General features: G+C 43.3%; 1 protein-coding gene across 2 annotated transcripts; it reads right to left on the bottom strand.

Moving 5' to 3' along the window:
* Positions 1–1,352: 1,352 nt before the first annotated feature.
* kdm6bb (lysine (K)-specific demethylase 6B, b) lies at positions 1,353–19,756 on the bottom strand. Of its 2 annotated transcripts, XM_070982771.1 has the most exons (22): positions 19,589–19,756; positions 17,048–17,172; positions 14,577–14,633; positions 13,823–13,943; positions 12,421–12,477; positions 11,874–12,093; positions 11,506–11,751; positions 11,248–11,403; positions 10,896–11,174; positions 7,954–10,589; positions 7,714–7,840; positions 6,671–6,776; positions 5,576–5,781; positions 4,376–4,527; positions 4,217–4,285; positions 3,971–4,119; positions 3,788–3,902; positions 3,518–3,705; positions 3,226–3,367; positions 3,015–3,141; positions 2,739–2,909; positions 1,353–1,656 (listed from the first exon to the last, which is right to left on the bottom strand). In XM_070982771.1, exons 4-22 carry the CDS (start codon positions 13,936–13,938, stop codon positions 1,633–1,635), a joined length of 5,286 nt encoding a protein of 1,761 aa, XP_070838872.1. In that variant the 5' UTR covers positions 13,939–13,943; positions 14,577–14,633; positions 17,048–17,172; positions 19,589–19,756; the 3' UTR covers positions 1,353–1,632. The 2 variants fall into 2 exon arrangements, 1 of the variants encoding a protein (XP_070838872.1); XR_011603172.1 differs by lacking the exons at positions 1,353–1,656; positions 2,739–2,909; positions 3,015–3,141; ... (2 more) ...; positions 3,788–3,902; positions 3,971–4,119 and having other exon boundaries at positions 4,218–4,285; positions 4,376–4,538.
* Positions 19,757–21,451: the final 1,695 nt, after the last annotated feature.

Here is a 21,451-nt window from a genome sequence, read left to right as displayed (position 1 = left end):
TTAGCTTATTGCAGGTAAGTCGTTTAGAGCAGTGAGCATGAATGCTCTTCTTCTTCAAAAAGAAAAAAAATCCAAGGGATCTGTACAAGAATTATCAAAGCTATGTCTTTGTTGAAAAAAAAAATCTATTGCTTGCTTGTATTGTTAACAATATAAAAATCAGCCTCAAAAATCTAGTGTCAGTCAGGCTCTGTTGTATAAATTTAGTCACTCTTGCATTATAATAACATATAAAGCCAAATGATGGACTATGTAGCCTCAACAAAATAAGACCTTTATTTTGAAGGAAAAAAGTGATGACTGGCTCTTTCTTGTCATGTCTCAATTTATGTGCTCTTCAACCTGTTAACCTGGAAACTGGCAGTGCATGGAGGTGGACCTCGTCAGGATGGATGTTTGGGACAAAATGAAAACACTGAGGTGCCATTCAGTCTGCTCATCTGTTTGGCCTCATTGGCTTTTGCATCATAGGATTATGATTGTGTGTCTCTTTGGACGTTTTTCAGACTGTAACGGGCACTTCATTGACACAAACATCAATGGCAACCCCCCACCCCCCTTAGCCCATCTATGCACACCACTGTGTATCCCATAAATTCATTCACAATTTACAATTATTTATTTTATCTGTCATCTAGAAACAAGAACATAGCAACAAAAGAGGTATAAAACTGGGATCGCTTTCCCGTTCCAAAAATAAAAACCACACTATGTCTGTTTTTTGGGCGTATCAAAGAAACCACACCAAAGACTATTTAGCTGGACTTCGCTGGAAAACAAAAAAATTGAATTTTTCCATCTACACACTGGATTTCCAACTAAGAATGAAACCATATTAGTCCTCTAGTAAACCCGTATTTTAGAGAAACTGATAAAAGTTTTTGATTCACTTTTTTTTTAATACTTACATAAAACCTTATTTATGGGTGTTTAATCCTCTAATTACCTCTCCTCTAAATACAGTTCGCAAGGCCAATGTGGTGTACTTCTAGGCTGGTAAAACTTCTTAAGTATCTAACGAGAATAAATAAGATTGGAATAGCACCTCAAAGAGTATACAGACAGGAATTACAAATGTCAGAGTTTACCTGAATACCAAACAAAAACAGGAACCAATACGATGCCAAATGTGACAATCAGCTACTTCTCCTGTGAAGCCATTCCCCTGCTGGTACAACAGAATCACAGCAAATTCATGGACATATAGAATAACTAGATTGGTGTAAAAAAGTTCTACTGAATTTGCATAAAAGTACCTGAATTAATACACAGAACCGGCTACTTGACGCTTTTGAATCACAGCAGTGTCCGTTGAACATATAACCTGATTTTCAGTGCTAGCAGTGCTCACATTTCTTTTTTTTGTACACATCTGAAATGCTTTTCATAAGAAGTACCAGTCTAGTCATTCTATTTCAAAACACACGTCCAATCAGCAGCTGGTATGGGGAAGACAGTGAGCTATAGTTGGATTGGCTGAGTATCCATACCTTACTGTGTGATGTAAACAATACTGAGTAAACGTGATTGGCTGATTCAGAGAGTGTTTTTCAGGAATAGATTGCCTTGAAGACGACATTTGTGCTGCCATTAGAGTTTTGGTTATGGCTGAAAGACACCAGGGAGGAGTCCTCACTTTGATAAGGAAGATGGAGCCTGAAGGGGGAGAAAAAGAGGGAGAGACAGTTCAGCTGGCCACTTGTCAGAATTATGTGTGTGTGTGTGTGTGTGTGTGTGTGTGTGGGTGGGTGTGTGCGCACGCATGCGCACGCACATGAAGTTGTGATTTGAAAACAATTAGAGCATTTGGATTGGATCAATTTAAGCAGTTCATCAATAAATACCAAATTTGCAGAAAATACTGTGAATAATTTCTGATTATTATGTATATTTACCATTTTTGTGAAATATTTTGTGTCCAGATATCTGCATTTATTTTGTTTTTGTGATTTAACAGTTCTTGTGAACAACACTTATGTTCAGTTGAATCTAACTTTATCTCATGAACACAAGCATACATACCAAATAAAACTAGATGATACAACATACAGTGTTAGAATGGATGGTATTATACTATTGAGGTCATGTATGTATTTAGCAGATTTTACTGCAGCCATCAGTGAAGGAGGCACAGTGGTGGCTTTGTATGTTCAAGCATGTCCAAAATTAAGACCATTTTGATTTGGTTTTGATTATCTGACAGTGCAGCCGTTAGCAGAGGAGTCTGTTTTGAAATATCTTCCTCTGCACCAACAAAGTGAAGCTTTCAAAACAGTCCCTGATCGCAGCGACAGAACAAGGCAATATTGTAAACTGGGACAACAAATAAACGCACAGGCATTCACTGTAATGCATCATCAATTGCAGACCAGCTTCAAGACTTAAGTTGATTTTCAGATTTTCTGACATGACCTGAAACAGTGAGGACCGGAAGAAAGGAAATCTAAAATCTGATGGTTTGCTTTGGAAAAAGGTCAAGAGTAACAGAAAGTGAACACAAATTATACACAACAAGTTAAAACATGCAAGAATCACTGTACTTAAACTCATCTCAGTTATGATTTCAAGCTTTTGGCACATCTGATGTGTGATTTGTAATATCGCCCTCCGCCTTTGCACTGACTGACAGTGTTATATACATGAATCAACATGAACTCTGGTTCAAACCTGATCGTGTCTCAAAGTCATCACCTCTCTGGCATCACTGTTACTGTGCAAGATTAGAAAGCGATACTGACCAGCGTGAAGCTGTCGTAGATTTTCATCAGCTCCTCCATCCGATACTGTTCCAGCACCACTACTCCTGCCAGCGATGGGCTCTTAGCTCGGGCACAGTCCTCACAGTGCACCACGTAGCTCTTCTTAGTGCTGTTCTCGCTGGTCACAAACAGCAGGTCAAACACCTCCACCTGCACGGGCACAGGTGTGGTATTGCGCTGAGTATCATGTTTGTAATGCATCCACAGCACATACACAAATAGTGTCTGGAGGCCAGAGGAGGAGGAGGGACTCACATCACACTCGTTGCAGTAGTAGGCTGGCTCGTCCTTCACACGACTCTGGTAACAGATCTTCTTCCCTGCAGCCACCAGCTGCTCTCTCAGGATCTGGATGTGCTTGATGGACTGCATCAGGCAGTGTCTGAGGGACACAGAGGAGCAGATAGTGAAAGATGTAACCAAACACGCTGCCACACACACACACACGCACAGAGAGACATCTTACTTGATCATCTTGAAGGTATCCTGGTCGCTGATCTTGATGGTGCGAGCAACATTCCAGGAAACGTGGATCATGGGAACAATTGACTTAACCTTCTTCACCTCGTTCCACTCGAATCGCTCCAGGGCGAGTTGATATTGGTACGCTGGGAGAGCAAAAAACACACAAACAGCGGAAAGAGGGCAGCATATTAAACAGCATATCTCATTCTGAATTCCAGACAAGGGACACCTGACTATTAAGTTTTAAGCTGCAATCTTTCTTCTTCTCTTGTTTTCTGGTCCTCGTAACTTACAGTTGAGCGGTCCTACGTTCCAGGCGATGTTGTTGCACCAGCCCACCGCCTGGACCCAGTGCACAGTCCCCGCATTGATCCAAACCAGGTCACCCGGCCTCTGAATGAAGCGGTACACAGGGATGTTGGAGCTGTAGAGGTCTTCCAGGACTGGCCACCAGGACCCCGTCAGGTAGTCTACTCCATGCCTGAAGGACACAATTGATCACATTCATGCACAGACACTGCAGCTTCTTGCTGCACGTTAAATCAAACAGCCTCTTCACTCACTTCTCACAGAATCTGTTGATAGACTCCCAGTAGTGCTCATGGACCGCAAACCACTCACAGTCACCAGGCCCGATATTGATGTTGACTGAGCAGAAATTATTGTTCTCTTGATGACCTGAAAAGAGATGCAGTCATTTTATTCACTGTCTGTCATTTGAAACTTTACTTCAGACGCACACTGACCTGGTGTGCGGCTGCCTGGCACCTTCATGTAGAGCTGCACGGTGTTCATGCCCAGGATTGTGTGACCAACGTGGCTGAGCATGTTGTTACTGGATTCCACACGCATGAAAGCTGGCAGCTTCAGAAGCTCCTGCAGCTGCGGCTTCCACCTTGTAAACACATATGATGAGTAATGTAAAACAACAAGGATCCTGAAGGGTAGCTCGGCGCAGGTAGAACGGGCAGAATTTTATGACATAATCTCACCTTTTAAGGTCAGAGAGGTCAATATTGGTCCCAAATTTAATGATCTTTCCCACTGTTTTCTGCTCTGAGCTGGGGAGAAGAACAAAGTCTGAGCTGAATGCTGTTCACGCATTGAAACGGTGAATTCTTCATGCAAACTGATGACAGGTTCGTGCTAACCTGGGTGTGGTGTTGGCATTAGCAGGCTGGGCTTTGCTGAAGACGGGAGCAGCTTTACTGTTGGCTTGTGTCAGAGCAGCTTTTGTAGTGGCTGATGGGTCTGAGGGCTTGGCCTGCTCTCCTTCCTCTTCATTCTCACTCTCCTTCTCCTCCTGTAACACATCTACATGAGCTTAGCTAAAAATGCATTAGGAAAAACAATATGTGAAATAGATCATTATTTACCTGCCACTTGTGTGGATTTCATCAGGCCATGCACTTGGCATGTTTACTTTGCTTTTCTATAGAGATTTCTTGAAATTAGCAGGATTATGGGAGGAATGTTTAATAATGGATCACTGTGGTGCAAAGGGCTGAACTAATTGTGGGAAAATAAATGTGTCAATCATAGTAACTATACTGCACTGCAGTCGTGGTATATGTACACAACAAAGAATTCTAACCACGTTTCACACTGGCAAAAGTAAACAGAGCTGCATATATTTCCAGTACCATCCTCTTCCTCTCTTTTCCAGCCGCATCAAAAACAACATGCTGAAACCTACTGGAAGCTCAAGAGCAGTTATACACCAGAGATGACAAAGAAAGACTGAAATCAAATTTTCTTCAGAAACATATTAATCTAAGTGAACCAACAGTTAGTGTTTATTATAGTTATTCTCTGGTGCTAATATTGACACACAATGGGCCTCGTGCAAGGACATTGTTGTATTCTTCTCCTGAACCTGGATTCACCAAACTCTCTCGATGTGACAAACTAAATCACTTCTTTCAGTGACTCAGATGATGTCTATCACAAGCATAACCAAGAGCCCTAGTATGGTTCTATAAAGCTACCTGTTCTGCTGTGTTTGTGGGTTTTATTCATAAAAAGTTACAGAAGAGTAAAAAGAAGATATTCATAGAAATAACACCATGAAGTCAGACTAAGCCTCTTTCCACACTCGTGAGGTTCATACATACCTCAATTCTGAGTATGAGGACACTCTTAAATGGCTTGTACATGCTTTGTAAGAACGTGTGGTATTTCAATGAGGCCCAGTGCAAAGCAAGCATATCTGGTTTTTGACTCCATTAGGATGAAAGTTGTACTACAGGATGGCTTAAGTCAGTTCATGATGCTTTTAATTATATCAACATCCTCTAAACATTAAACCATTTGTGCGCATGTATGCATGTGCCATGAGGGAAGATGTCTACCTGCAGGCTCTCCTGGAAGCTGGAAGCCTGGTACTGGGCGTATTTGGCAATGGTGGTGTGTGAGCGGCTGCTTTCGCACGGCCACGTCTGCGCCGAACCACTGGGATCCCAGTTCTCATCAGCGGGCTGCTGAACCTGAGTCCTCACTTCCACAGCGTGGTCCGCATTGGCCTCCACCAGAGATTTGGTGGAGAACAGACCAAGGTCTCACATAGGGAAAAGAAAGCAGAGATAACTGTCAGATAAATCTGAATTTACAAACTGTGAATTTAATTTTTGATAAATTTTTGATTTCTCAAGGCATTGGGATTTCTAAACACTTAAAACTGTTTCTATCCCAGTTATGTTGCCTTACTTATTTTTTCAGTCTCTAAGCTTAACATTGTGTTGAAACATGAATTGGTTTTCATTCTTCATCAAAGTATGACATAGAGGGAAAAGGAGTAAGAATAGAAATGAGATTAGCATATTTGTACGAGAGGATTGTAAAGTACACACACTGAAATATGCAAATGCATTAAAAGCAACAACCCTGGATCATAGCACAGCCTTGCAGTGGGCCAGCATCATGTCATGGCTGAGCATACATGGTCTGCATTCAAATAGGAATCATAAAGAATTGTGACTGTGATGTGTCTGTGAGAATGTGCTGCTGTCAGCTGCCCTATTTGGTTATACACACGGCACTTCTTAGACCTGACAGGTTTTGCCTTGTTTGTCTAATCTTCACCCCAACCCCCACAATATTTGCATGTTGCTCTCATAATGATTGGGAAAGATGCAGCATCCATAGACTCAACATGATCAAACGTTTAGAAGATCATGTTTAAAATGTCTATTGCAGCTAAAATAAACCCCACAGTTTAATGACAACCTTCATTTATATCTGAACAATAAATGCCTCAGTCCCATCTTTGTTCTCTTTCCCTGCTGCTTGCATGACAATTTTCACAAAACAAATGGCTCTAATTAATGGCAATGTGTTATTAATTACCAAAACTTTAGAGTGAATGGAATCTGGTCAGTTCTGTTGGGCTAAATAGAGTAAATGGAGTGGCATAAATTAGCTGTGATGAGTATGGTGTATAAATTTACTAAGGCGGAGAGAGCCAGCAAGGCCTCTGATGACTGTAACAGCGTTTTTGGGATCAGTGCAGAACTGGAGCAGAACGGGAGAGAAGGCGTCCCTCTTGCTCTCCAACTGCAGGAAAAAAAAAAAAAAAAAAAAAAAGAGTAGTTAGAAACATTTGAATGCAGTAAAGGAATAAATACTGATACTACTGATACAAAACTGTAGATGTCGTGAAACAAGATGTGATAAGGCAGCTCTCTCTTATGCTATCAAAACAATGATCCAACAAATAATTCATTTCAATTTAGTAAAATTTTTAATTTTCAGTAAAATTATGGTGGAAATTTAAAGTCTTTTATTCATATAAGAACAAGACAAACAGTCTATAGCCATGCAAAGACCTCTGTGAGGTAACACTTAGCATTATACTAACATGGTCCAGATGACTATGCTAGAATGCTGATGTTATGTATATGCTGACCATGTTCTTCATCTTAGTTTAGTATGTTCACATGCTAACATTTGCTAATTAGCACCAAACATAAAGTGCAATTGATGCTGAAAGGACTGTCATTAGCTTTAGTCAAAGAGACTAGTTTAAATTCTGATGGTAACTAAAAATTTATGGGATGACCAGAGTAATAACCTTTCAGACAAATGTCTGAAATTTTGCACCAACGCATCACACAGTTATTGCTATTTCTATTTCTATTCTATTTTTTCTATTTTGATTATCAATTAAATTAATCTTTAAAGCAAAAACGTCAAAGATTTGCTGGTTCCAGCTTCTTAGATTTCAGGATTTGCTGCTTTTCTTTGCCATTTGTGACAGTAAATGCAGAGTCTTTGGACTGGTGGTTGTACAGCAGAAGCAATGAGCAGATGTCACTCTGGGCTCTAGTAAAATGTTATGAGATTATTCACAATTTCATAGACTAAATGATTAACAGGTTAATTCTGAAAATAATCGGCAGATTAATCAATAATGAAAAGAACTGTTAGTTGCAGGCCTAATGGCTAAAAACATGTATTTAGGATTGAGTACTGGTAATCTGTGTGGACTCACGTAGATGCTTGGTGTAGGAGGGTTAAGCTTTTCTCGAGGTATGGCGATATCAATGGAAATACTGGGTTTAACAGAGAAGGCGGGAAGCAGGAACGACTCCTTGAATTTCCCCTTCACCCTTGTCGCCCTGGAAGAAAATGACAAAATGCATCAAAAGGACCAATCTGGATATGAAAGCCACCCTGAAACTCTCCTGTCAAAATTCTATTAATCAAAGAGTATCTTTGTCAGAGTACTCACTTGCAAGCTCTGATCACTTCGGTAGCCGTGTTTTCGATGCTGATCTTGGAGAGTGGGATTCTTTGCTCCTCAACCTCGGATATGTTGAACGTTTGTCTTCCAGCACTCTCCACTTTAATCAAGAGGATCTTAAGCTCCTTAGACAAGCCCATGGACAATGCTTTCAGTTTTAGTGGGTCAACTGGAGCTAATGAGCAGGGAGGTTTACTTGCTGATGTGGACACACATAATTTGGATGTGTTGATTGTTACAGTTGACACTGAGCTAGGGGTCTTGGTGTTTATGTTTCCATCTGCAGAGGATATCTTATTTTCTAACTCAACAACATGTTCTTTCTTCTCTGTAAGTATCTTTTCCTCAATGTTCTCAATGTCCACATCCTCTCTCTGGGTGTCTTTGCCACACAGGGTTTGAGTTTCCTGAGGAATCTGGCCCTTCGTTCTGTCTTTGAGAGGTCTGGGTGAGTTGCTGGAGATGACGAGCACTGAGGATGAAACATCCCCCTCTTTAAAACTACTTATTTCATTTGCTTTGTTTTTATGACAGATGACACTGCTTTCTTCTGTCTTTATCTTAATCTTGATCTCTCCTTCTCTTCCTCCATCTTTAGCCTTTTGTTTTCTCTTCCTGTCTGCACCTATGTGTTGGGTCTTTTCACTCTTTCCTCTCTCTTCCTTGGTGGAGACAGAAATGAGGCTGGTGAAAGAGGCTGTATGTGTTGTGGTCAGTCTCAGCTTTGCACTCAGTGACCCGTCCAGAAGAGACGGCTCTGTTCTCTTAGTGAAGATCTCTGTTTCCTTGCCCTCTGGTTTCTCTTTTATATCAATCTCAACTTCTTCCTGCTTCTGCTGTGCCGGAGTGTCCGTGACAGCCTCCATCAGATCTGTGGAACTGTGGGATTTCAAACATGTATCTGAGGTAGCGTGAGTTGGTGATTGATTACCAGGTTTGGAAGATGCTGTGGGATCTGATTTGGGGGAGAAATCCTGATCCTCTTGACAGTGGATCTCTGGCCCCAATTCAAGAGAAGAAGAGTACTTCACTCCTCTGTTGGCGCCAGCAAGAGGTCCCCCGAAAGGACCACCTCGGCATGTGACCCTCTGGCCTCCCAGAAAAGTGGCCAGGCTCTTGAAGACATCATCCAAACCTGTTTTATGATGTTGAAGCTCACGAAGAAGAGAGCCAGAAGTTTCCCCACTGTTTTCCTCCTCTTCTTCCTTTTCATCCTCAGTAACTGGTTCCGTTGCACAAGACAGATTACAGAGTTCAGATATGCCATCGTGGGAATGATTGGCCGGTGGACCTTCACAATGCTTCTTATTCATATCATCAATGCTCTCGCCATCAACAGGTGGAGGGGACAAGCACTGGGTGGGGCTGGGCTGGAGAACAGGTCTACTTATCATTCCGTTTTCAAGCTCCTCCTCATCCTCTCCCAGAGTTGACACTGGAGAGCCCTGCCAGCTGAGAACAGGAGGGGTGTTCGCAAGATTGTCTCCCATTTCATGCAAGTTTCCCATCACTGCCACAGGCTGTAGGTCTGGGGCATTGAGCAGTCCTCTCTGCCCTCCTTCTTTGCCATGCATGGGCTGCTCTAAGCTAATAGAGCATGCTGTAGTGAGAGGTGCTAAGGCTTTAAATAAAAGACAAGGGAGTGTATCATTGAGCGTTGCTTTTGGTCCGTCTGTTGATTGGGTGACAGTGGTGGGCTTCTTGCTGGTCTGGTTGGGACTGGTGTTCCTGGGCAGAGTTTGCATTGGCTGTTTCTTGGCAGGAGGTTTTTGGGGGTTGCTGCTCTTCTTGGGAATTTTGAGACTTTCCGATTTGGAGGATGGCTGTGGTGAAGTGCAGCTGGAATGAGGAGTGTTTGTGGATGGCCTGTGTGTCCTCTCTGCTCGTTCGTTCCTCATCCTGTGCTTGTGTTTGGGCGGTGGCTGGCTTTGATTCTCCGGAGACAGAGTTGTAGTCTCCATTTTACTCATTTTAGCCTCTCCTGAGAAGTTGGAAGTAAAGGTGGAAGTGAACATTTCCTTTTCTATGACTTTGCTTTTCAAGGCAAGCCTTCTTTCCTTCTTTGCCACTTTATCCCTCTTCTTTTTTCTCTCAGCCAACCTTTTTTCCTCTTTTTTCTTCCGCCTTTTTCTTTCTTCACCCTTTCTGTTTGTCTTTTGAGCTTCACCCTTTCTCTCCTTTTTCACCAGCTTATCTGTTTTTTTGTGTTCTTCCAACTCCCTCTCAGGCTTGTTCACTCTTGATCTGCTGTGGGGCGACTGTCTTGAGCAGAGGGGCTGTGAGGTCTTTCTGTATTTGACGTCTGAAAACCTGGATTTTGGACCAGCGTGAGATGGAAGAGATGTGGTACATGTCAGGCTAGGTCTCAGGGTGTGATTAGGGCTTCCCTGGAGTTTCTGCTGTCCACTGAGGCCAGGACTACACTGACGAATGACTGAGGGATCTTTTCTGCCAATCGCCACCGTGTATGAAGAGGGACTGGAAGGAGCACATGGACTGCTGGCAGTAGAGCCTCCATCATTAGTACTGCAGAGGAGGGATGAATAGGGAGGCGAGTCTGCACCAGAAGACTTGGCGAGGGCCAGATCCCTTGAAATGACCCTTTGATGAGTGCGCTGAGGTTCCTGCAGAGGTAGCATTATATCCGTTAAGACATTTGTTCAGGGATCAGTCACTGAAAACCATATATTTGCACTGTTACACTGAAACAAATAATATTAAGAGCAACTTAGGCCTGGTGACATGGACCAGGTTTGAAAAAGGAGATATCGAAAGCTTTCGCTTCCTTCATTTCTATTACCCCCATGTACTTGATGAATCAACAAATACTGACTTAGACACACTCTATTTAGTAAGAGTAAAGAGGGTGTAATATAAAAAGCAGACAGATATATGTGTGTGTTCATGCTATTTAAAAGTGTAATTCTCACTGTGCTTTGTTTGTGGTGATGGCTCCGCGAGTCCTCAAGAGAGTGTAGTGACGGGTTGTGCTGTAGGGCTCTGGGGTGGCCTGTGTGCCGTTGATAGTGGTAATGATGGTTTTGGTGGCTGTAAGGCACACGGGTGTGGTCTGCTGGTGAAGACGAGATTTTCCGGTCGACCTTCCCTCTGCTTCCATGATGTGGTGGTCTGCTGCCACAGCTCTGGCTTAGAGTTGCTAGGTTACTGTTACTGAAGCTATGTCCTCCAGCTCGCAGTTTAGAGGTTTCCTGCAACACAGCCAATAAGAGAAATCAACAATGATCAACATATTTGTTTCATGTATTTATTACACAAGCTTACCTGTTGCTGTGTTGTTGAGGTCCTGTGGTCAGAGTGGTGGCAAGGACCCCCCCTGTCATTAAGAGGCTTCCAGTCGTCTTGGCTGCAGCGGTGATGGCGAGGTGGTGATGGGGCGTGGGCAAGTAAAGGTAAATGCCTTGATCCAGGATGAGATGACTAAACAGAGAAGCATAGATATCTTGTCACAGTGGATGGGATTTGGTGCTACTGCACAGAAATGAAATGAAGTGTACATTTAACTTAGAAAACAGACTTTACCTGATCAGGGCCAGAGTCCCTTCTCCTCTTGGCTGGACACTCTTCCCTAGGAGATAGAGGGTGCTGTGGGGGTGGACTGTGCTGGTGCAGTTGGTCTCGCCGCTGGTGGAGGTCTGGCCTTTTCCAGGGTCCTGGTCTGTTGTTTATCATTCTGCCTGGAAAGCTCCTGCGGCAGTCTGATGGGGCCCATCTCTCTGGTGGGGACTGGATCTCTCTGTTGTTGCGATGCAGGCGAGGACCCCCGTGCTATCAGTCAAAGAGAGAAAAAGGATAGTCGTAATCATAAAGTCAAAGATGACACACTTCTAGCTTCAATAACAATATGAACTCCATTGAAAAGAATATGGTTCCACATCCGCAGGTCTCACCACAGAGTTGCTGACACTGTTGTCCCAGTTTACGTAGCGATCTCCTGGTCCTGTTAGATAACCGTTGTTCGTGCCAGCTCGGGTGTGGAACGAGCGTGTGGAATTGTGATGCCAGTTCTGGGCCTCAAATGGTCGCTCTTTGCCATCCCAAAGACGTAGAGGTTGTCTGTGCCCCTTAGAGATGCCCTTGTCCTGGACACGGTTGACTGTTCTCTCCCCCCTAAGCAAAAGACCAACTGAACTAATTAACAAGTATTATGATGTAGACACTGAATCAAAACACATATGACACAAATGGGAATTTATACAGCAAGTGAATATTTATAGCCATGGTGGCATGAAGTGACCAACTTTTCTGCTGCTTAAGTGACAAATGAAGTTGGCTCTCCAGCTGTTTTAAAAAGTCATGCTTCCAGTTGGTTTCAGTACCAAACACATTGCAGTACATAAGTTATTTAAGAAAGATGACTGGTGCTATAAGTGGCAAAGCTGCAAAATGCACATTTACAATGCAGAGTATGAATACTGTTTATACTGATTTACTCACCTATTATAAAGACGACTTGATGGCAGATGATGTGATTGATTGCGCCCTTCTTGGCATCTGCAGTAGCAAAAAACACAGAAAATCTGTAGTGTCTGAAGGTAATAATGCAGCAGAGAGTTGAACATATACAGCTCATGTGAGAATATAACAAATCTGGGTGCTCTGAACCTTGTTCGTAGAGGCTAGAAGTTGGCTTGAAGCCAAACTTACTTGCTCTCCTTGACTGCTGTTTCAGTTTCTCTCTGCAAGCATTTGCTTTGTATCTTTACTCTTTCTTTGAATGTCAAAATCAAAGGTTTCTTGTTAATGATTTTTGCATCACTCAAAAATGAGGTGTTACTTGAGGGGTGTTTCTTTTTCGTTACATCATTTTAATGTCATATGGAAAAACGGCAACTTTTACAACAATGACCTTTGACCTCACAGACTATAAAGTATATTTGCATAGCTAGGTCGTAAAGCACTTCTGGCTAAAGGTTCACTTAACCCCATGCACAGGGTGATGTTGTCATTGTGACCCTACTGAACTTTTTAAACAGGTGACTGGATAACCCAATAATTGATATTTTTTCATTTTCTATTGCTATAAACAAAAACATACATCATGAATACTGTCTGTAATTTGACCTTGAAAGGAGACTTGTGGTGTTATTTCTCAGATGGATTGGACAACAGTTTTTTGTGTGTGTGTGTGTCTTTGGGAGTCACACCTTTTTATCAGAGTCCCAACTGTTACTACTGCCAAAACCACAACCAGACTACACATACAACCATATTCATTAGAGCCAACCTCAACTGCTGCAGCTGAACGGTTATATTGAAGCTTCTCTCAGCTGCAGCTGAAGAAGTTATAGTTTCATTCACTGGAGTCCCGCTTGTTTAAACTGCAGATGGGCTCATGCTCACAGCTGCAGCTGAAATAAGAGCTGTTCATGAATATGCTCATCACAGTTTCAGTTAATCAGCCAGTCCTTTAAACTGGTGCTTATCTTGAATCAACCCAGACAACAAAGGCTGGAGTCCCACCTGCTGGAATGACCTTTGTTGGGAAAGTTCAAGCCTCAAGTTGTTCTGCTATCCACTCCCACTGAGTTTCAATTCTTTTCCGGAAGACTTTCAGTCCAACTGTCTAGGTGTGCAGCACATTTTTATCTGCTTTCTTCACTGCAATAGCAACAATGTCCCCATTGGCTGCAGTGAAGGTTAGTGTAGTCTTATTAGAAGTCTAGATTGGTGTGCATGACTACCATGCTGCACGACTCCTACTGTACAGTAAATAAACAAGAGGCTATATCCTCTGTATCTGAAATGATATGTGTGCTCCTGAGAATGGACTATTGTCATTTTACAAATAAAAGATAACACTGTAGACACAGTAAGTGTGTATGAGGGTGCTGCTGACCTTGTGTGGCTCCAGGGGCGACTGTTTACAGGAGCCCATTGTCCTCTGTTAGGTCCTCCAGCTGGATAGGAGTCCCATGTGTTACGGCCAGAGTACAGCTCTGCTGGGTGATACATGCAGCCTAAAACACAGATGATGTTTAATGTGTACAGGGTTCAGATTTGAACAAATAAATAAACAAATGAATAAATATGATGTCTCCGACCAGATAAAATGCAATACCAAAGTCTTGTCACTTTCAACCAATCAAATCTTAGCTTATGCAGTGACAATACCTGCCACTCCCCGTTGTTTTAATTTGTGACTACTTCTTATACTTAAATGATGTATGACACAAATTAAGGGAAAATTTAGTTCCTTGATGCTTACTCACAAGACTGCTCTACACACTGACTGATTATTTGATAGGGCCTACAGGAAGGGCCCTGTAATCAAGACAAGTAAAATCCAATTACAGCAGCAGGTGGAAAGAAGATCAAGGTTCATTTCTGCATCTCCATCATTCCACTATCTGTGACATTTGCAGAAACTGCTGAGCTTTGTTTCACACACCATGTTGACAATAATATATACCTTCATATAACTTCTTGATTGGACAGTGCTTTTGCAGTACTGTACTGCAAAACTTAAACGCAGTATGTACTACTGTGATGCTAGAAAGTACTGCAGTGGTGCAGATGCTACATGTTTTCATGCATACAGCCATACACACACACACGAAGTACAGAGGCAGAAACAAATGTTCTGTGGTTACCAGTCTTGGTCTGTGTTTGGGAGGCCCTCCACTTCACACCTGAGAGCAACGAGCAGCCTGCAGAGAAGACACATGGATGAGGGATGCAATCAATATGTGACTAGAGAGAGAGAAATGTAATTCTATAGCATGTCTACACAGTAAAAGCTCTTGTTCTGGCAACATAACAAATAAGCTTTTTATCCTTGTGGGTCTGTGATTTACATCAAGACCAAAGTGTAATTTTGTGTACCTCCAGTAGATTTTATTTCCTGTCTTTTCCTGCTGCACTGTATGTGTTGAGTGCTCATATCATCAGTCAGCCAAAGCTGCATTGTGCATTCAGCCCCTCTCTAATCACTCCCACCCAGCAGTCTCCACAGCCAGTGGCCATGCAATGACAGAAAAAAGAACATGGCACTAAGACGATGGGCCATGGCGACCTCGCTTTCAGAACAAAGAACAGCAGAGAGAAAAACTGGGTGGGCTTCTTTTCTCACTGTATAGTAAAAGCTTTGATTCAATCTTCCATCCGATCCATCAGCTGCGAGTTCAGCCATCTATGGTGCAGGCACACAGAGCTCTACAGCTACCTGCTGAGTCCTGGACCACTAAACCAGGTCAGGTTTTTGGCTGGTTGTGCCTCTGCAGAATTTCAAGTTGTTCACTCACTGTGCGATCACAATTGCTAATTCTTAGCCTCCTCTGCACATTTGGACTTTTATTGACTTGTTTCACTTTGATTAAAAGACAATTGTTGCATGCAGTCATCTCTTTTATCACAGACAGAGATGATCTCTGACTGTCTCCGCTGCTGTTGCCAAACACTTCAACACCGTATATTGTGTTGAGGTTAGCTGACCTTGTAAAGATCAACTCTGCAGGCTGAGGCGAGCATTGCTCTACTGAAGCTAGGTTGCATCTCTATATGCATTATTTTTCCTCAGCTATTTATAGATAGCATGAAGAACTGCTGTGCAACATGTTACCACTTCCCTCTGGCTTCATGTTTGTTTCATACAGGTTTGTTTGTGGTTAGACTGTTGCAGTTGTGCTGCAGTAACCTTTCTGTGAATGCTGAATGAGCTAAGTGAGGCACCTCTTCAAGAGTCCATTTCCAACCAGTTGCTAGAGCAACTGAAGCCAGACTGTTCTTAATGCTGTGGCTTCAGGCTTTTTAGAGTCAACTGCATTTAGATTTATTTTTAGAGTAGAGAAAGGACACAAAAGACTTTCATGTACATCTTACATGACAGTGTAAGCAGTGACAATGCTAACACACAAGAAAGTATGACTGCATACCTTTATTCTAACATGCAGCACTTTATGTCATCATGTTCAATAGACACTGCACGTCTGGGTATATCCACTCTAATCCTCATATCACATCCTGTTCCTCTGAAATCTGCTTTCTGAGCTTCTACAATTCTCTGCTGAGGCTGAAATAACCTCTTCATCAGCCGCTCTAAAGCTTCCTTTGCTCAGGATCTTTTTGTTTGACATTATCCTCAGACTTGCCTTTCTGGGTCTGTGTCCCAGAAAGGCAATTTATGCTAATGTCACAACACTGTCCACCCTGAATGGTAATAAATAAGTTCTCTGTGTGCTCAAATCAACTTGCAAACTATGTTTCACAGTTTGTGCTGTGCTACAACAGTTCTAAATGGTGTGTTACAGTTTTCCTTTCTTTGACATGACATCTTACCATGCATTCAATCCTGAGCTTGCTAGCATTTGAGCAACATTGCACAGACAGCAGATATACCATCTGCTGTCGATCCTCCCTGTTGCACACTGGAACATACATAGCAGTGTTGTAGGGGGAGCCGTCAGTCAACAGCAGCTTAAACTTGACTCTACACAACAATGGCTCTGTGCTCCCAATATTAAACCCATCTGTGCAGGGTTAATTCCAGACATCTGGAATTTAGCTCCAAGGCCAAATGATGTCATGTGCAAAAGGGGTTAAGTTGCTGTTGAGGTACACTCTCTGCTTCACAGTCAGATAACTTGGAGAAAAGAATGTGCAGTGTAAACAGTACAGTACAGGAGCGTACTGCGTTACTGTAAATGTGGGCATGACATCTAAGACATTACTATTCTGTTTCTAACTTTTATAGTGAAATATTTGTATGCACATGATGCTTTACAGGTAAATATTTTAATGTATTATGCTGCAGGGTGTTTAGTTGACACCTACAAGGAGGTTAAACCTGCTGTCTGCAGCCTTTGGTGTGCTTCCTGTCTTCCTCTGTCACCAAGGAAACCCTGGTCATGTCTCTGTCACCACAGAGGGATGTCCATGCGTCCGTTCACGTCTCTGCTGAAAACTTCATTTGGTTGTCTAACCTTTTGCAATTTCACCACACCGATACTGTTGCTAAGTGGACATTGGAGGCATTTATCTAAAACCTAACAGCATAAATGTGCATGTGTGTGTGTGTGTGTGTGTGCGTGTGTGTGCAAGTGTGTATCCCTGTCACCAGTCTTACCTTGCACTGAGCACTGAGAGAAAAGGGGACACAGACTCTGGTCTAAATTCGATGATGCTGCCAGTCAGGAATAGCAAGACAGCAGACTCGGATCCCTTTAAATAGACATGCTCATCCTCCGCTCACTGCCAAACACACACAGACACACATAGTAGGGAGAGTGAGGAAATACCATAGTCAGTCGGTGCACAGATGTAAAAGACAGGAAGGTTTTATTGTTTCAAATCAAGGGCAGTGTCTCTCTTCCATCCGTCAGGTACTGCCGCCATTCTCTTCCTTTATATTCTCGTGTGTCATTTCATACAACGCATGCTTTCTCACACACTTGCAGTGTTGCAAACCTGACCCTCTCCAGACAAAGAAAGAATGAAATGACATGAAAGAGAGAGAGGAGAGGAAGAATGGGCCGGTAACCTTTGGCAAGCTGGTAGGCTTTCTGTTCTCTGTCTTTCCACGTCATGGCCTTGCCCCATTACCTTTGCTATCTTCACTACTTGTTTCAACAAGGCTCTTTTCTTTCTTGATACCCAATATCCCAGCCTCCTCCTTTCTCTTTCAGGCTATGTGTATGGCTCTGCCTATGCCTCACCCTCCCTTTTCTCTGCACGCTGTGTCCTTGTATCCCTGGCAACCGATGATATCATTTAGTCCAGAGCTGGGAGCAAGGCCTCAAGCAAGGAGGCGAGTGTTTGCCGGTGTGTGTGTGTGTGTGTGTGTGTGTGTGATTTTGACATGGAGAAAGAGAGACGGGGGAAGTGTAGACAGTCTATAGGATTTGATGTATAATTCCACATTTCTATGTTCTCTGCTCGCTCCTCTCAAACGTCTGCAGCCTCTATGCAATTGCTCTGTCAGCTGAATAAAAAATTCACACTGTGGAGTGAAGATCTGCTGCAGCACTGCAAACACACTCCAATTTGTGTTCTCATTTGGACAAATCAACAGTCTGTCACATTCTTGCATATTTCACAATATCTGGATCTGCTTGCTAGCTGCAGTGAACCACTGCAGATGTGCATCTCTTGCTGAGACTTTATGTGTGTGTGTGTGTGTGTGTGTGTGTGTGTGTGTGTGTGTGTGTGTGTGTGTGCGGAAGTAGTAAGGATACTGGTCCTATACCATAAAAGGAAGGATGGGCTGCACCACACCAGGCCTGTCTCTGGTGGCTCCTAGGCTAGCTAACACGAGGAGCAGAGACGTGAAGAGAACAGATGGAGGGGAAGTGAGAGGCAACGATGTACAGACAGACCCTGAAAGCATTGCACATGCAGGATTTCATTGGATTCAAGCCTGAAATAGTGTCACGATCACAGAGAGGGAATGTACAGTACGAGCCGAATATCAATCACATTTCTAAAAATAACATCCCCGCAGCCCCGCTTCCCTCTGCTCTATCCCCTTCTCCCTTTCTATAATAGCAGCTTCTCCCGGTGTATGCTCCATAAAGCATAGCCCTCTGAGGGGTGCTGGAATGTACCAAGGCAAGGTCAAGAACAAGAAAGGGGGGTGTCTTTTGCAAACAATGCAAAATGTACAGCTGTTTGTGAACAAAGACAATGAAGTGGGTTAACAGGTTCGAATAAGGCACTGGAGGCACGTGTGTGTGTGTGTGTGTGTGTGTGTGTGTGTGTGTGTGTGTGTGTGTGTGTGTGTGTGTGTGTGTGTGTGTGTGTGTGTGTGTGTGTGTGTGTGTGTGCACGCGCACGCATCTGACAGCTGGCTTGTGAGGGATGGTAACCTAGAATCACACATCCAGGTGGTTACCTAAGCTGGCAATCATATCAACTGAAAGCATACACCGGGTGCATGCTGTACATTAGCAGTAGTTACCATAGAAACCCTTTGTTTATTCTATTTTAAGTCAAAAATGAGTGTCTGGAGATTCATATTTGAGCCAAATGTTTTACAAGAACACAACAAAGCCAGTGTGTGAGAGGTGTTTAAGAGACAGAGCTGAACTTTCAGCGGAGCTAAGAGCTGTGTGTGACACAGTTTGGACATGACTTTAAATGGAGATTAATCATCACACTCGGTCACACTGGTGGCCTCTTACTACTGTACACCTCCCACGAACAGAGAGAGAGAGAGAGAGACACACACACACACATGCTGATATTCAACAGTTAAACGTTCCAGAGCACAAATGTAACCACAAAACAAGAGTAACCGCAACAGCTCCCCTCCACTACATTCATCAGTTCACATTTCTGCCCCTGCACTATGTCTCTGCATGTGAGCATTGCATGTGTGTGTGTGTGTGTGTGTGTGTGTGTGTGTGTGTGTGTATGTATGTGTGTGTGTGTGTGTGTGTGGGCTTCATGCATGAACGTGCAGCATTCAGCAGACACACACTGCAGCATGTTCAGCCAAGGCAGATCGTTCAGAACAATGACACACAAAAAATCAACACATGTGGACAGGCACTGCACAAACAGGAGACAGAAACACACACTCACACTGCTTCCACACTGCATTTAACACATCCACATTCAGCCAGGAGCCAATTGCACATCCAGCTGCTCCTCTGCTCTCTGCTTTTACCTCTCTTTTTGTGTCCTTGTTCTCTTTAGTCCACACACCCCTCTGCTCCCCTTTTCCTCTCTTTCACTCCTCGCCACCTTGTCTCACCCGATCCTCTCTCCTCTGGCTCCTGTCTTTCCCCTCTCCTCCTCTTCCTGTTTCCACTCCACTCTCTGATGCTGGGGATCTGGCAGCAGACCGATCCATGTACAGAGACCGGCGAGGCGGGCCCAGCAAGCTATCAATCACAAGACGAGGGCCAATGAGAGGGGAGAGCCTCTTATCTATCACATTTTGCAGCGAGCTAGAGGAGGCAGGAGGAGGGGAAAACAGCAGACAGAGGCATGGAGGGGCTCTTTATTTCCCTTTTCCTCTGTGTGTGTGTGAGTATACAATATGTGTGTGTGTGTGTGTGTATATGTGTGTGTATGTGTGTGAGTGAGAGAGAGAGTAAGTGAGAGTTGGATCATGGCCAGTACAGTAGAGGAGATATTTTAAATCCCTCCACAGCTGTAAAAGAATCTTCTCGAGCTCTTTTCTCCCAAAAATCACTGCAACCGGTTGACACTTGTTTTACTTTAAATGCAATATTTGTTAGCTTTGTGCATTTATCTGTGCAAACACACACACACACACACACACACACACACACACACACACACACACACACACACACACACACACCTCATGCACACTGTCATGCTGCTAGCATTTTTCAGAGTAAGATTCTTCATTAAAGAGGAAAAGGGCCACAGGATCACATTAGGCCTGGCAGTATGAGTGTGAACAGTGCACAGGTTTCTCTCGGCAGGGCAGGACAGTCAGGTATCTCTCTGGATGAAGAGGGAAGTGAGGCGGAGGTAAATGGTGACAGAAGGGCCAGGGCTGTTGGCTGAGCTCAAATATCGAGTGACACAGGATAACCAGGGGGAGGTGGGGCTACAGCTCTGGGTTCATGAGGGAGGGTCTAGTCTTTGTGGCTCACAATGCAAAACCACCACTCACTCCTCCGCTCATTTCACCCATCAGCGACCAATAAAAGCTAAGCAGGCAGAGCTGTGGGCCCGGAGTGCACAGAGAGAGGCAGAGGTGCAGAGACAGCGAGCTGAGGAGGAGGCAGACCAGTGCGAGAGTGAAATGGTGGAAGCATACTGCTGACAGATTTTTTTTTTTTTTTTTACCTCTGAAGTGCCTTAGCAACAGCCCCTGATCAGCCCAAACTCTATTGGTCAATGCTCAGCCCCATGTGGGTATTTGGACCAATCAGCAGGCTTTGGTGCAGAACTAAGTGGGGACAGCTTCATAGCTTCAGAATATCTGCTAAATTGAGCCCCCTGGTGGATCAGCGAAGGCCTAGAAACTGTCTCCTGTAGTGTGCAAGCAGAGGGAGCATCTGTTCTGTCTCGACAGCTCCCATCAAAAGGCTGTCAGGTTTCGGATGCAATCACACAATGATTATACTGCAAATGTTTCACTGTGCCTGCAGAAGAAATTATAGACATCATCCTAATGTGGATTTCATTGAATTAAAGTTGTATTATTAAACACTAGTTTAATCACTGCAAATAATAAATAACAAATGTGTTAAGTTTTTTTTCTTAATAGCTAATAATAACTAATAACTCCTATTCTGACTCTAAATACAGAGCTGATAAAAATCCTATCATGGCAAACTGAGCAACGCAAGAAAAGAATGAAAACAAAAGAAAAAAGTTAAGAAAGGAAAAGGAGAAACAGACCTGCCCAAAACAGGAAGATATGATTAAGCCCTCTTTGAATACAAATTCCTAAAATTATTCATATTGAGCACCAGGAAGGAGATTTGTATCAGCGTGTTGAAAACTAAAACAAATGAATTTACACAGAAAGAGTTTCAGAGGAATA

The sequence above is a fragment of the Chaetodon trifascialis genome, chromosome 16 (genome assembly GCF_039877785.1).
Source record: "Chaetodon trifascialis isolate fChaTrf1 chromosome 16, fChaTrf1.hap1, whole genome shotgun sequence".
Lineage (NCBI taxonomy): Eukaryota > Metazoa > Chordata > Actinopteri > Chaetodontiformes > Chaetodontidae > Chaetodon > Chaetodon trifascialis.
The sequence above is the reverse complement of the archived record's forward strand: the minus strand, read 5'-3'. Positions and strand labels throughout refer to the sequence as shown.

What these genes read in the sequence shown, in the direction of transcription:
- kdm6bb (XM_070982771.1), bottom strand. Translation starts at nt 13,938, where the DNA reads ATGTATCACCCAGCAGAGCTGTACTCTGGCCGTAACACATGGGACTCC. An exon ending in CTCCTACACCAAGCATCTAC is followed by an intron (nt 6,777 to 7,713) that starts GTGAGTCCACAC and finishes TTTTTCCTGCAG; the next exon opens with TTGGAGAGCAAGAGGGACGC. An exon ending in GAACGTAGGACCGCTCAACT is followed by an intron (nt 3,368 to 3,517) that starts GTAAGTTACGAG and finishes TTGCTCTCCCAG; the next exon opens with CGTACCAATATCAACTCGCC.